Consider the following 12,005-nt stretch of genomic DNA (forward strand, 5'->3'; position numbering starts at 1 on the left):
AAGTAAATTGCACAAAATAAGTTTATATCATAAACAGGCCGTTGCTGGTTGGAAGGACCGTCAACACCATGACAAAATATATTTTATCATGGTGTATCAATATTATTATTATATATTAGTGTATCAATATTATTTATATATTAAAAGAGTAGATATTTCTTGCTGTTAGAAGACGTAACTATTTTTTTTATTATTTATACATGCAGTTTATCTACAGATGGTTTATTGCACTGAACGATTCGCCATGGCAACATTTAAAAAAAAAAAAAATGTATTTGCAATTCAAAATTCCAACGTATTCACAGCTAAAATGAGAGATCAGATACAAAATAGAACAAATCTTAACCGATACCCAGGAGGTACTAAAATAAGCTTCCACCTACATGTATTACAATATTGCAAATTTCTCCAAAGAGTGACCAACAGTATAAGCCTATTGTTCAGTCTGAGCTGCCCAAATCCAGGTGGTTAGATGTTTAGACGGTCTGACTTGTCAATATAACTATAAATGTTACATTCTTTGTAGATAATGGTTTTATTGGCTTGTTTTTTTTCCATTTCTTGGATCACTGTAACATAAAATATTTGGTACAAATATAAAGGTTTTGGATATCACATATGTTCAATGTACCATGTTTTATATTCAGTTTTTGGGGTCTTGGAACAATTTGTGAAACACTGATCCCCAAATTTACTCATAGGGATCATTAGTAAAAAGATCACATCCTACTAAAGCTGCTTTGTTAATAGATGCGCAACGGTTCATCCTCCCTCTTCAAAGATGCACCCCTCACCTTACCCATCACCAGGCTCTGGCAGCTGCTCTCCGTGTACCTGCTGGCAAAGTGACCCACAGGGCATTGATGGATCCAGGGACTCTAACCCTGGTTACTAAACTTCTTCAACCTCTCATTACTATACCAATCATACAGCTGAAATAATTGTTGTAATATACCTAAAATCTGTGCCACCACTAATAAAGGTTTTGGCTAATAAGGGTTATTATATAACACTTAGCATTCTAACCGTCAGCAAATTTACTGATAGTTACTTAAAACAGTGTTTAAGCCAAATTGTTGTCTATTAGTAAAAAACAAACAAAACCCCCCCAATAATTTAGGAATCAAGATAATAGAACGTCTTTATGACAACTATAACCTACACCAAACCATTGTTTTTGGGGCTGGGTAGTGATGATGAGCCTCTGTTTATAATTTCAGAACCCATTGCCCTCAAAGATCCTCATAATGTCATTTTCTATATATTTTCATATTAGATAAACAATGTGTCAATAAAAACTTGGGGCCTGATTCATTAAGGAAAGTAAGGCAAAAAAGTGAGCAATTTTTCTCCTAGATAAAACCATGTTACAATGCAAGGGGTGCAAATCAGATTGATATTTTGCACATAAGATAAATACTGGCTGTTTTTTTATGTAGCACATAAATACTTGATAGCTTTATTTGTACACTGAAATTTAAAGTTGACCTAGAACATGCCCTACTCCAACTATAAATCTGCCATCACATTTTAAATTAGCCTCCCCCTCCAATGCAACATGGTTTTGCCAAGGTGCAAAGTTACTAATTTTTTTGATTTACTTTCCTTAATGAATCAGGCCCTTGAAATTACCGGTAAATTTATTTTTTAATTATCAACAAACCTTTTCTTTGTCTCCTTAAGCCCCTTGAGATGCCATTCGGAGTCCTACCCCCAGCCGAACTTAACAAAGCCTCTTTTAAAAAAACAAACAAACAATTGTCCCTCCCAGGCCCCTTCGTTCTGGCTCATTTAATATTTGCAGGAGGAAGCAAAGTGTCACAGTGATCGCTGGCTCTTCCTCCTGTACACATTACATTAGCAGAGGAGTGACTGGTAGCGTTAGTGAAGTTCTCATGTCACAAGTGCAGAAGGAAGGGCGAGTGGTTGGTGTTGTAACTCAGTGCTCTCTCGTATTACCAGCCATACAGTGACTGGGGAGGGATGATTTGGGAATCAGTAGCAGACTGGAAGCTGGCAGGGGAGATGAGAACCATGTCTCTACCATTACCAAAAATGTTGTCACCTGAGACGAGATTCTTTTCCGTATATATTTTCGAAGGTTAACAGTCTATTGAACATGTTTCCACCTGAGCTGGAATAATAAAAGGAGTGTGTATATCTATGTTTACCCTTCAGAGAACCACATACTTGAGGACGTAAACAAATGCGTCATTGCTCTGCAAGAAGGTGATGTTGACACGCTGGATAGAACCGCAGGGGCGATCCGAGGTCGGGCAGCCAGAGTTATTCATATAATTAACGCAGAGATGGAAAACTACGAGGCGGGCGTTTACACTGAGAAGGTCCTGGAAGCCACCAAGTTACTATCGGAAACTGGTAAGTAGGAATAACACAACATGCTACTTGGACTCACTTGTGTAATTCTTTGATTTATTATATACATATTTCCATATATATAAAGACAAATAATGTACTTAGCTAATGTTGCAGGAAGGCGTGTGTACGCATATAAATAAAAGTTGTGTAACAGCTTTAAAACATTTTTCTTAGTAGCAGATAGCGATGACATTTCATTCTCCACTTTAAATCTTCTTGATTCATTTGCAAATCAATACAGATTTGGTGACAGGTACAATAATTATTTTATTCGGGTCACTCAATCTCTGCTGCTTCTTCTTTCCTTTTATTACATTGTACTTGTTACATAATGTCTTGGAGAGCATGCTAAGAACTGTGCCAACACAATGCTCTAAAGAGCCAGTTGAAATGGCACAGCTGACTCATCCTTTTTATCTACATTCACAGACGAGACAATGGGCTGTATCCTGTCGTATCGCTATAGTTTAAGGTCATTTCGTGCCTCAGTCACACAATGGTTTGTAGAAATTTCTTGGGTCAGAATGGGTAAGAAATGGTACAATAACCTGAATGAAAATCTCTTATCTCACATTTCAAGTATCCCCAACATCAAGGGTTCACTTCTGTCCCTAAGGAGAGATAGAATCATGGTCCTTGTTGCCCTATGTGATCTCAGGAGTATGAGAAATATAGCTGTAAACAATGTACCACATTATTAAAGCACCTAACTGTTTAACAGTATAAGTTCAGACAGAGGACTCAATCTGCTTAGAGGTGGCGGTACTGCCATGGGTGCAGGGAAGGTGACCTCTACGTGTGTAAAAGGATGATCCTAGTTGTAGGGGGTTCTAATCTCTCTAATAGTCTGGCAAATGTATGGATGACCATTTAATAACTTAATTTATTGCTATTACCATCAATTAACTCCTCGCAAAGATAGTTCTGATTTAACCTAAGATGTATAATTCTTATTTTCCTTTAAATCTACAGGACCAATATTCATATAATAACTTAACTTATGCGTATCTCTTCAAGAACAACTGCACACAAGATGTGGCTTCATTTAAACCGTGTTGTATTATTAATTAACTTTGTAATTGCAAAACTTATGTATATATTATAAAACAGTAGACAATGTAACAGTATTTTATACAAACTCAACAGATTTTGTTTACTCTTCTAACATGGGTGGTATAGCATAGATTTTCCTACAATACATTACATTAATTGCCTGTTTTATAAATGTGCAAGTCATTGTGTAGTGTATGGCTATGGGTGTATGAGCTTCAACAAATGCTACCATTTAAAATCCACATGTACTGACCAAAACTTCCATTTTTCTCACATATAAATTTATAGCATCACAGAAAAGACATTATTTACCCATGGTAACTTCTAGCAACTCAAACTGCTCACAATACTTAAAAAGGCTGACCTCATAAAATGCTTTGTTACTAGTTACAAGCACATGTTAGCCTCATGTGCTTGTAATGTCCTAATTTACTACCAATGAACAGGGTCCAGTTCTTAAAACTCTAGAAATATACTTGTAAGTCCACCACAAATATCTATTTTACACAAAAGACATCTATTTAGTGAGAGCCAACAAGGCACATTACACAAAAGACATCTATTCCAAATATGTTTTACAACAAACACAAATTCCAAATAACTCTTGCACTAACTTCATTTTATCTGAACTTAGGCATATGCTACCATCTGCAAACCAACAACAAACTATATATTTATCCAAATTCACCCACCTGTCATTGAATCCTTCCAAACTCATTATAACATTCATCATCATCATCACCATTTATTTATATAGCGCCACTGATTCCGCAGCGCTGTACAGAGAACTCATTCACTTCAGACCCTGCCCCATTGGAGCTTACAGTCTAAATTCCCCAACACACACACACAGACAGAGAGAGACTAGGGTCAATTTGATAGCAGCGAATTAACCTACTAGTATGTTTTTTGAGTGTGTGGGAAAACCAGAGCACCCAGAGGAAACCACGCAAACACGGGGTGAACATACAAACTCCACACAGATAAGGCCATGGTCGGGAATTGAACTCATGACCCCAGTGTTGTGAGGCAGAAGTTCTAGCCACTGAGCCACCATGCTGCCCACGTTAAACCAACACAGAAATATAAATAAATAAATAAATATATATTCGCTCATTAAAACTAAATTTTTCCTGCTAGCCAGATTCTAATATAAATTGCCTTCCAGGCCCACACATGCACAAATCTCCATTGCATTAAGCTTACAGCTTCCATCACCTTGGAGCTGTCTCTACATGTCCTATCTGGGTCAAAGCTGCCAACCAAAAGAAATTCACTTCCGCTTGTTGCATGAGATCAAACATTTTTCCTGGGTGGGGTTCACCTTTCCACAGGAAGTGATCACAGCATGTAGCCTGCCTCAAACAGCCAAACCCTGAGGATAGTTTATGTGCAGAGTCATTGTCCTCATTCAAATATGGCTGAATATGGTCATATATTTTAAAATGAAATATAAAATAATAGATTATATATACTATTCTTCAACAGACAATGCTGGACTTCTCTCATCTCCCTTTATCTCCAAGACTCCCAGACATTCCCAAGGCCGCTTCATTACTTTGCGAAGTTCCCTCTCTGGAGCAGGGTCCCCTTCTGAGCGGCACGGATGCCAGACCGCGCATGCTCAGAAGAGGTTCGGGAGGCTACAGCGGCATCGATGGGCCAGTACCCATGTTTTGCTATAAGGGCCCAACAATGCTGCATTCCTCCCCTGCTACATGGTTCTTGTTGTTAAACTGGAATCATAGACTGTCGAGGCATGCTGCCACCATCTATTTGTGGGTTGACCTTTTGCATCCCTACTGTCAAGTGGCTCATCTGCATTTGCAACCCCATGTGACTGCACTAGATATGCCACTGCCCAGCAGAAATAAATAATTTGATACGCATCCCACTTAAAGAAATCCTCATAACCCCCTTTTAGGGGATAGGGTTGAGAAAATTCCCTCCTGCATGCTGTTAATGCACGCATTTCACCTTGAAAAGATATATATGAAAACTGTTCATGTTTTCCTTCTTTATACTCATGAAATGAGCAGGCGCGTTTTCCTCCAGTAGTCATAGGGGTTGATGCTCCCCCATTTCAAGAGGTTGTAAACTGAATAGAATAAGAATACAAAGCACATTTATGCTTTTGACATGCTTTTATTAGCATTTGTTTATAGTGCTTTTAAGCTTAGCAACAAACACTGGTAGTTATGAGGGATAAGATATAAAGTAGGAAAGGTCATTAGATAAACAGATAAGCACAAGGGACATTTATTTACAAAACATAATGCTGCACGGTTGAAAAGATATTTTATAAGGAAAATAGCACAATTTTCTATTTATAAAGCCCACACGCTGTCTATTTATAAGGTGACATAGATTCAGCAACGCCAGACATAAAGCATTATAAAACATACAAAGTATAGCATCTGCATACAAAACGTTATGCAAAGTGATACAAAATCATCTCCAACATAAAAGAAATAGAACATAGAAAGGATACAGATGAGGTACAAAAAGTAGGTGAGACACGAGACAGAAGGAAGGAGGGGCTTACAATTTGGAGGAAAGAGGAGCAAGACAGAAAGAGTAATCAGGAAGTGGGAGGAAGGAGTGCAGAGGGAGTAATCTCAGCGGGGGTGGGACACACTAAGGTGAAGGGGTGGGGTTTAAGGTAGCATTTAAAATATTGGAGGATGGGAATAGTCTGGAAAGGTGGGGAATGGAGTTCCAGAGGGGGGGCACCAGAGAAGTCCTGGAGGCGGGGGTGAGAGGTGGAAATCAGGGGGAGGAGAGGCACAGGTCCGAGGCAGTGTGGAGAGGGAAGGGCAGGAGTCTATCTTGTGACTAGGTCAGAGATGTATGGAGAAAAGGCATCAGAGAAGGCTTCAAAGGTGAGGTAAGCATGTTATTCAGTGCTGGTGAACCCAAGTTACAGGTCCCTATATATCTACTGGATAGTGTTCCATTTTCACTTCCTTTTCCTTGAGATATGACACAGAGCTGCTCCCCGTATACAACCGTATCCCTCCGATACAGAGACAACAGATCTGTGCCATGTGCATGCTCTCTGTACAGCGTTGACAAAAGCCCACGGCTAAAAATCACCGGAGCAATGGATTTAGTAACGTTTAACACAGTATGTTATATAGAAATAATAATTGATTTTTAAATAAAAAATCACCTTTTTTTTTCTTTGATGAAACGCCATGCCAAAACAAACGTCAAGTGAAACATTAAACCTACCTTTGAAAACAGAAACTGTTTTTCCTCTATACATATTTGTAAGAGAATTCCACTTAAGTGAAAATGACAGCGATCTTTGTTCCATTTCTGATATCATTGCTGAACTCTCCTATACTTAATATGTGACAGATTTTCCATTTGAGACCATCACACCAGAGAACAAATATAGTATTTCACAGACCCGAATCCTTGAAGCTTAACACTTCGATCTTTTATTTTATATCACAGGTCATAATTTGCAACACCGTAGGCGTTAATAGTTTGCAAAAATCACAACAGGCAAAGGTATTTTACACAGAAATATAATTTTTAAGTGTATGGATATAATATATACTGACGAAACCCTGACTTGTGAGGCTATGTAAAAAGTAAGATATTATATATTATTATACAGGTTACTACTGCTATTCTAAATAATAGAAATAAATTACGACTAATAGGAAGTTCCCTAACATTCAGTAAACCATCAAGTTTATGAGGTGTTTCATCACCAAAATAGTGATAGATTAAAAACTAGATAATATTCTGTGATAATTGAGCAATCAGTATGATTTACTGGAAAAACATTGTGTTTTTATTACTAAAATACCCACATAGAGATTACTGGCATAATTAATTTCAATACAATTAAACAAGGTTGTCACAATCTTCATAGGGTGAGTGGCTGAACACACACATAGGACTAAGAGGAGGATGGACCCACTTAAATTATGGAAGGTCAAACTTGACAGCATGATAAATGCATTTGTATAATAGTGTTGAAATCATTCTGTCCCATTGTAGCCAGGTACAAATTTCAATGCACAAGTTTCCATTTCCACGCAGAAACCCAACATTGACCATAATAAACGTGCAATAATTCTCAGTAGTTTTTCGGCATCAGTGCGACTTTTCAGCCGTGATTGTGCCGGCTGCAAAGACTATACAATGTGAAATTAAAGTATCAAGCAGAGATGAGGGAAAGGTTGTAAACTCTGCCGCTGAATATTTGCCTCATTACACATTTGGGAGCATTTGCGCATTTCTTTTGGCAGAATTTTGTCTTAATTGTTCTGCCCAGAATTCCCCCAATCGTTTTTGTTTTGCCAGAACGTCTCCCTTAGGGGTCTATTTATGACCCTTTGTTTTTTTGACTTGATACTTTTCAATCCTTGATAAGGATTGAAAAGTAACGGCTATGCATTAAAAAACTTCTCAGGGACAGCAGTGCCGATAACCTGCTGTTCCTGAGAAGTGACTCACCTGATCATCGCAGTCTTTTCTCATTTTTCAAGGCTGCGATGATCTTCTCTTTTTTTTTCTCTCTTTTTTTGTTAGTGCGCATGTACCGACTGAATAGTTGGTGCATGCGCAGTAACATCCTTGCCGGCAAACTGCAGGATGATTGACAGGAAGGGATCACATGATCCCTCCACACATGCGCTGTCCAGCTCTGCTCTTCAGAGCAGAGCTGGACAGCGCGAAAGTTTTCAGATATGTTAATGTACGCCAGCTTCAGATGGCGCCAGGTTCAGATGGCGTACATTAACATGTAAAAAAGAGAAAATTTTCTCTAGTTAGCCTTTAATACATAGTGGTTCTGAGCACTTCCCATACACTGTTATGGGGAGTGCTCAGAAAAACGATGGGAAATGCAAAGCAGCAGATATCTGAGCTATCTGCTGCGATGCTTCAATAGTACATAGTGATTTCACGGTAAACCCCCGAAAACTGTTGTTTTCGGGGGTTTACCACAGGAAAAATGCTTGGTAAATAGACCCCTCAATAACTCGCAACCACATCACGGAGCAGAATGAATTGTTGCCGTCGTACTCCCGGCTCTCTTTATAGGCTATAAATTGTACAGCAGGTGGCGCTGAATTTTGACACGAATTGGGAGACAATTTATTATATCGTCAGAGCTTCTCAAGTCTACGAAACGGCCTGTTCTGCCACCAAATACAATATACATAATATCATAAATATAATATAAATTTCACTGCAACTTTTTCATTATCAGTGTTGTTGCTGCTGGGCTGTTAGTACAGCGGAATTGGTATTCAGTAAAATGAAATACGACTTATTGGATGAATACCGCTGCCGAAAAATGAAAGATAATTTGTAATAGTTGATTCCAGGGTGAGGACCTTGACATCGGTGCTGAGGATGATGAGCAAATTGAGGAGTAGTCAGAGAAGTTCTTAGTACAGTGCTGGCTAACCTGTGACACTCCAGGTGTTGTGAAACTACAAGTCCCAACATACCCTTCCAGCAATAAGCTGCTATATATTGGCAAAGCATGCTGGGACTTGTAGTGTAACAACACCTGGAGTGTCACAGGTTAGCCAACACTGTCTTAGTAGCTTCTAATATCCATTTAATTTATGGTAGGGGCTATATTATCAAATTTACAAGGGACATTTCTTTTATGACTCTTGTACAGCATGTTTTAAAGAACTTTGCGCAAATATATGATACCGGGTGCTAGATATCATAGAATTGTGCTGAGATGACAATGTGAGTCCATGGCCCAAATTCGGATGTGCACCACAGAATGATTCAATTCAAAGAAAGAATCAGGCTTATATGAGCAACTTATACCTCCATCGATTGTCCCCTGTCAGGAGCAAACGCAGGATTTGTAGAGGAGGATTCCACACCACGCCGCCAGTGGGCGTGACCAGCATGCATGGGGGAGTGGCTATAATATTAGATAGTGCTTGGCTGCTCTCCAACTCTTCCTACCCCATAATATACATAGGCAATGCTGCCTGCACTACTGTTAGGTGCACGCAGCTCTCCCTTTTCAAGCAGAGCTGTGTAAAGTGGGGGCAGGGTCCAGCCACTTCAATTATACAGTGCTCCAGGCTTGGAGACAGGCGCGGGCTGGGAGAGGCGTGGCCGGGGGGCACACAGGCGGCCGCATCATATTACAGGGGATGCGGCCGCATCATTGATGACGCGGCCGCATCCCCTGTCATGTGATGCGGCCACCTGTGCGCTGACACGGCCACATCTGATGACATCGGATGCGGCCGCGGGGGGAGAAACTGTTTTTTGCATCCAGGGGGGCGATCGGCCGGCCTACCCCCCGGCCCTAATAGGTGTCTAACGCAGCGGCCCGCTGCCCCCCGGGCCAGCCCGCCACTGCTTGGAGGGGGGTTTCCAGGCACTAGGACACTCCCCCCCCACTTGGTTTGCCTATGCCTCTCCGGTGAAATACACTAATGACAGTCACAGCCACATAGTAAGTAAATTAACTTGACTGTCATGGTAGTTTATGCGGCAGACTTCTAAACTATAAATCACGTATTTCCAAAGTATGACCGGTTCATCAAATCCGCTTCATATGGTTTGCTCTCTGCGGCCTATTTACCAATTGCCATAGATCTCTCCTTGATAATTTTCTATCTAATATACAGATGTTTGCTCCGATTTATCAGAACTATTTATTATTATTTTCCTGCCAGGACAGCGCTTCCGAAAACGCCTGTCTCGACGAAGTACTTTCCCCCCAGCGATGCTTTTCACTGCAGCGGCAAAAGAAATCTCTCCCATATTCGGCCAGTTTATACTGTGCATGTATAGCCGAAAGACTGCAAATGCGCAGATTCAAACCACAGAGAGATTACAGTCTACGCTGGCCATAGAGCAACGTATGATATGCTGAACGCCACCTTAGCATTTAGCGAAAAGCTGTGCATTTGCCAGCTTGGTAAATAGCTGTCCCCATAGAGAGCTATGGGGACAGTGCTAATAAGCACATAACTTAGTGAATGCTGGAAAAAATATAATTTCATTGCTTTGATAAGTGATCTGATACTTAAAGTTGCCATAATCATGCATAAACAGCCGTTTCCGCGTTATTTGGGGTAAAATATGTTTAAAAAATAGGTTCCTAAGTGCAGACAGGCAGACTGGTGTTCCCAACAGGTGACGTCACACCCGACGCGTTTTACCATTGCCTCCTATTGTAACAAGATTCTATTATAGTCAACCCTTCTAGCACTAAATTAGAGATGATGGATTCTTCTTAAATAAGAGTGATGGGGGACTATTATGTCAATGAAAATTTATGGCACAAAGACCACTTTTATTCTCACTTTTAATGTCTCTAATGTGTTCCCCAATTGTCACCTTTAGTTCCACTTTGTGTTGGCTATGTACAGTTTATAGCATTGTCATTTCATTTGATAAAGTACTATAAATTTACCGCAATTAATATCTTATCGGGAACAATCTTGATGCTGTTACGTCTCCTGCTGGAAACTAGACAAGCTCTTCGAATAAGGCAGACAGAGGTCTTCACCTGTAGCAAGCCGCTTCCCCCGTAGACCGTGATATGCTCACCGGTACTCGGATGCCTCCAGGTCTTGTACGAGCTCTCCCTCCCAATTAAACCAATGAGGACCAATCAGAGGGCTTTCTAGGAAGCACAGAGCATCCTGGTTGCCAAGCTGTGACGGAAGAGACAGTAGGAGCCATCACACTCCAAGGCGGAATGTAATTAGTGTGAGCTGTTGCGATTAGCGTGGTGGCTCCTAACACATGCTTCACTGTCATGATACTGAAAAACTGTACAGTGTTCACCCTTATGCATTCCCCAGACAGTGGTACATTGCATATATTTTTAACAATCTTTCTAGATTCACTTTTCTGCAAAAATATCCTTCACATACAGTACTTGTTTTGCTACCTATTCATATAAGAACCTACTATTCACCTATCTTCATGATGGTACATCGATCTCTTTGCTTACTATTATGTCCTTCCAAGCCTAAGACAGATTGTCTGTATGTAGCACATGATAAAACCCCCTCCCAATGCTTTCATGATGAATGAGACAATATTGTCTGATTGTAATGACAATTTTATGCTCTCAATCTATATGTATGCATTTAAATAATACATTTGTAATATTTTTCCAATAACGCATGCCGGGCACTCAGTCATTGCTAGTTAACCTCTTTGGGTTTTTGTTTTCATTTAAGCTGCTGCTTAGTCGCCTTTCTCTGTATGTTTTAGAATGACATAAGACTGGACCTAGATTTTCTGTGAATGTTCAATCCAGCATCAGTAAGGTTAAAGGAGCATTAAATAAAATAATTTCGTTGCTTATTGGATAAAGTCCTTATTGAATAAAATTCTTCATCACTGATAATTGTACACTGGTAGTTGTACATCTTGTTTTCTTGAAATATATCCGCCAAGGTGCTCCGACTGCTAAAATGTAGGAGTACGTGTAAGATTACTGTAACAACACTTAATAAGCTGGTTCAATTACAATTATCATACACTAGAACTACACTTATACACGTATAATATACTATTATTGTAATTGATTGGTCTGTGTCTATTCA

General features: G+C 39.7%; 1 protein-coding gene across 6 annotated transcripts in view; it reads left to right on the top strand.

The window, feature by feature from the left end:
• Positions 1–12,005, top strand: part of CTNNA2 (catenin alpha 2) — a 1,470,003-nt gene that overhangs the window by 1,302,693 nt on the left and 155,305 nt on the right. For all 6 annotated transcript variants that reach the window (XM_075191920.1, XM_075191984.1, XM_075192198.1 and 3 more), the window contains one exon: positions 2,179–2,379. In XM_075191920.1, the coding sequence (XP_075048021.1) occupies positions 2,179–2,379 (201 nt within the window). The remainder of the gene's footprint in view (positions 1–2,178; positions 2,380–12,005) is intronic.

This window comes from Mixophyes fleayi, chromosome 1, assembly GCF_038048845.1.
Source record: "Mixophyes fleayi isolate aMixFle1 chromosome 1, aMixFle1.hap1, whole genome shotgun sequence".
In the NCBI taxonomy this organism is placed as follows: domain Eukaryota; kingdom Metazoa; phylum Chordata; class Amphibia; order Anura; family Limnodynastidae; genus Mixophyes; species Mixophyes fleayi.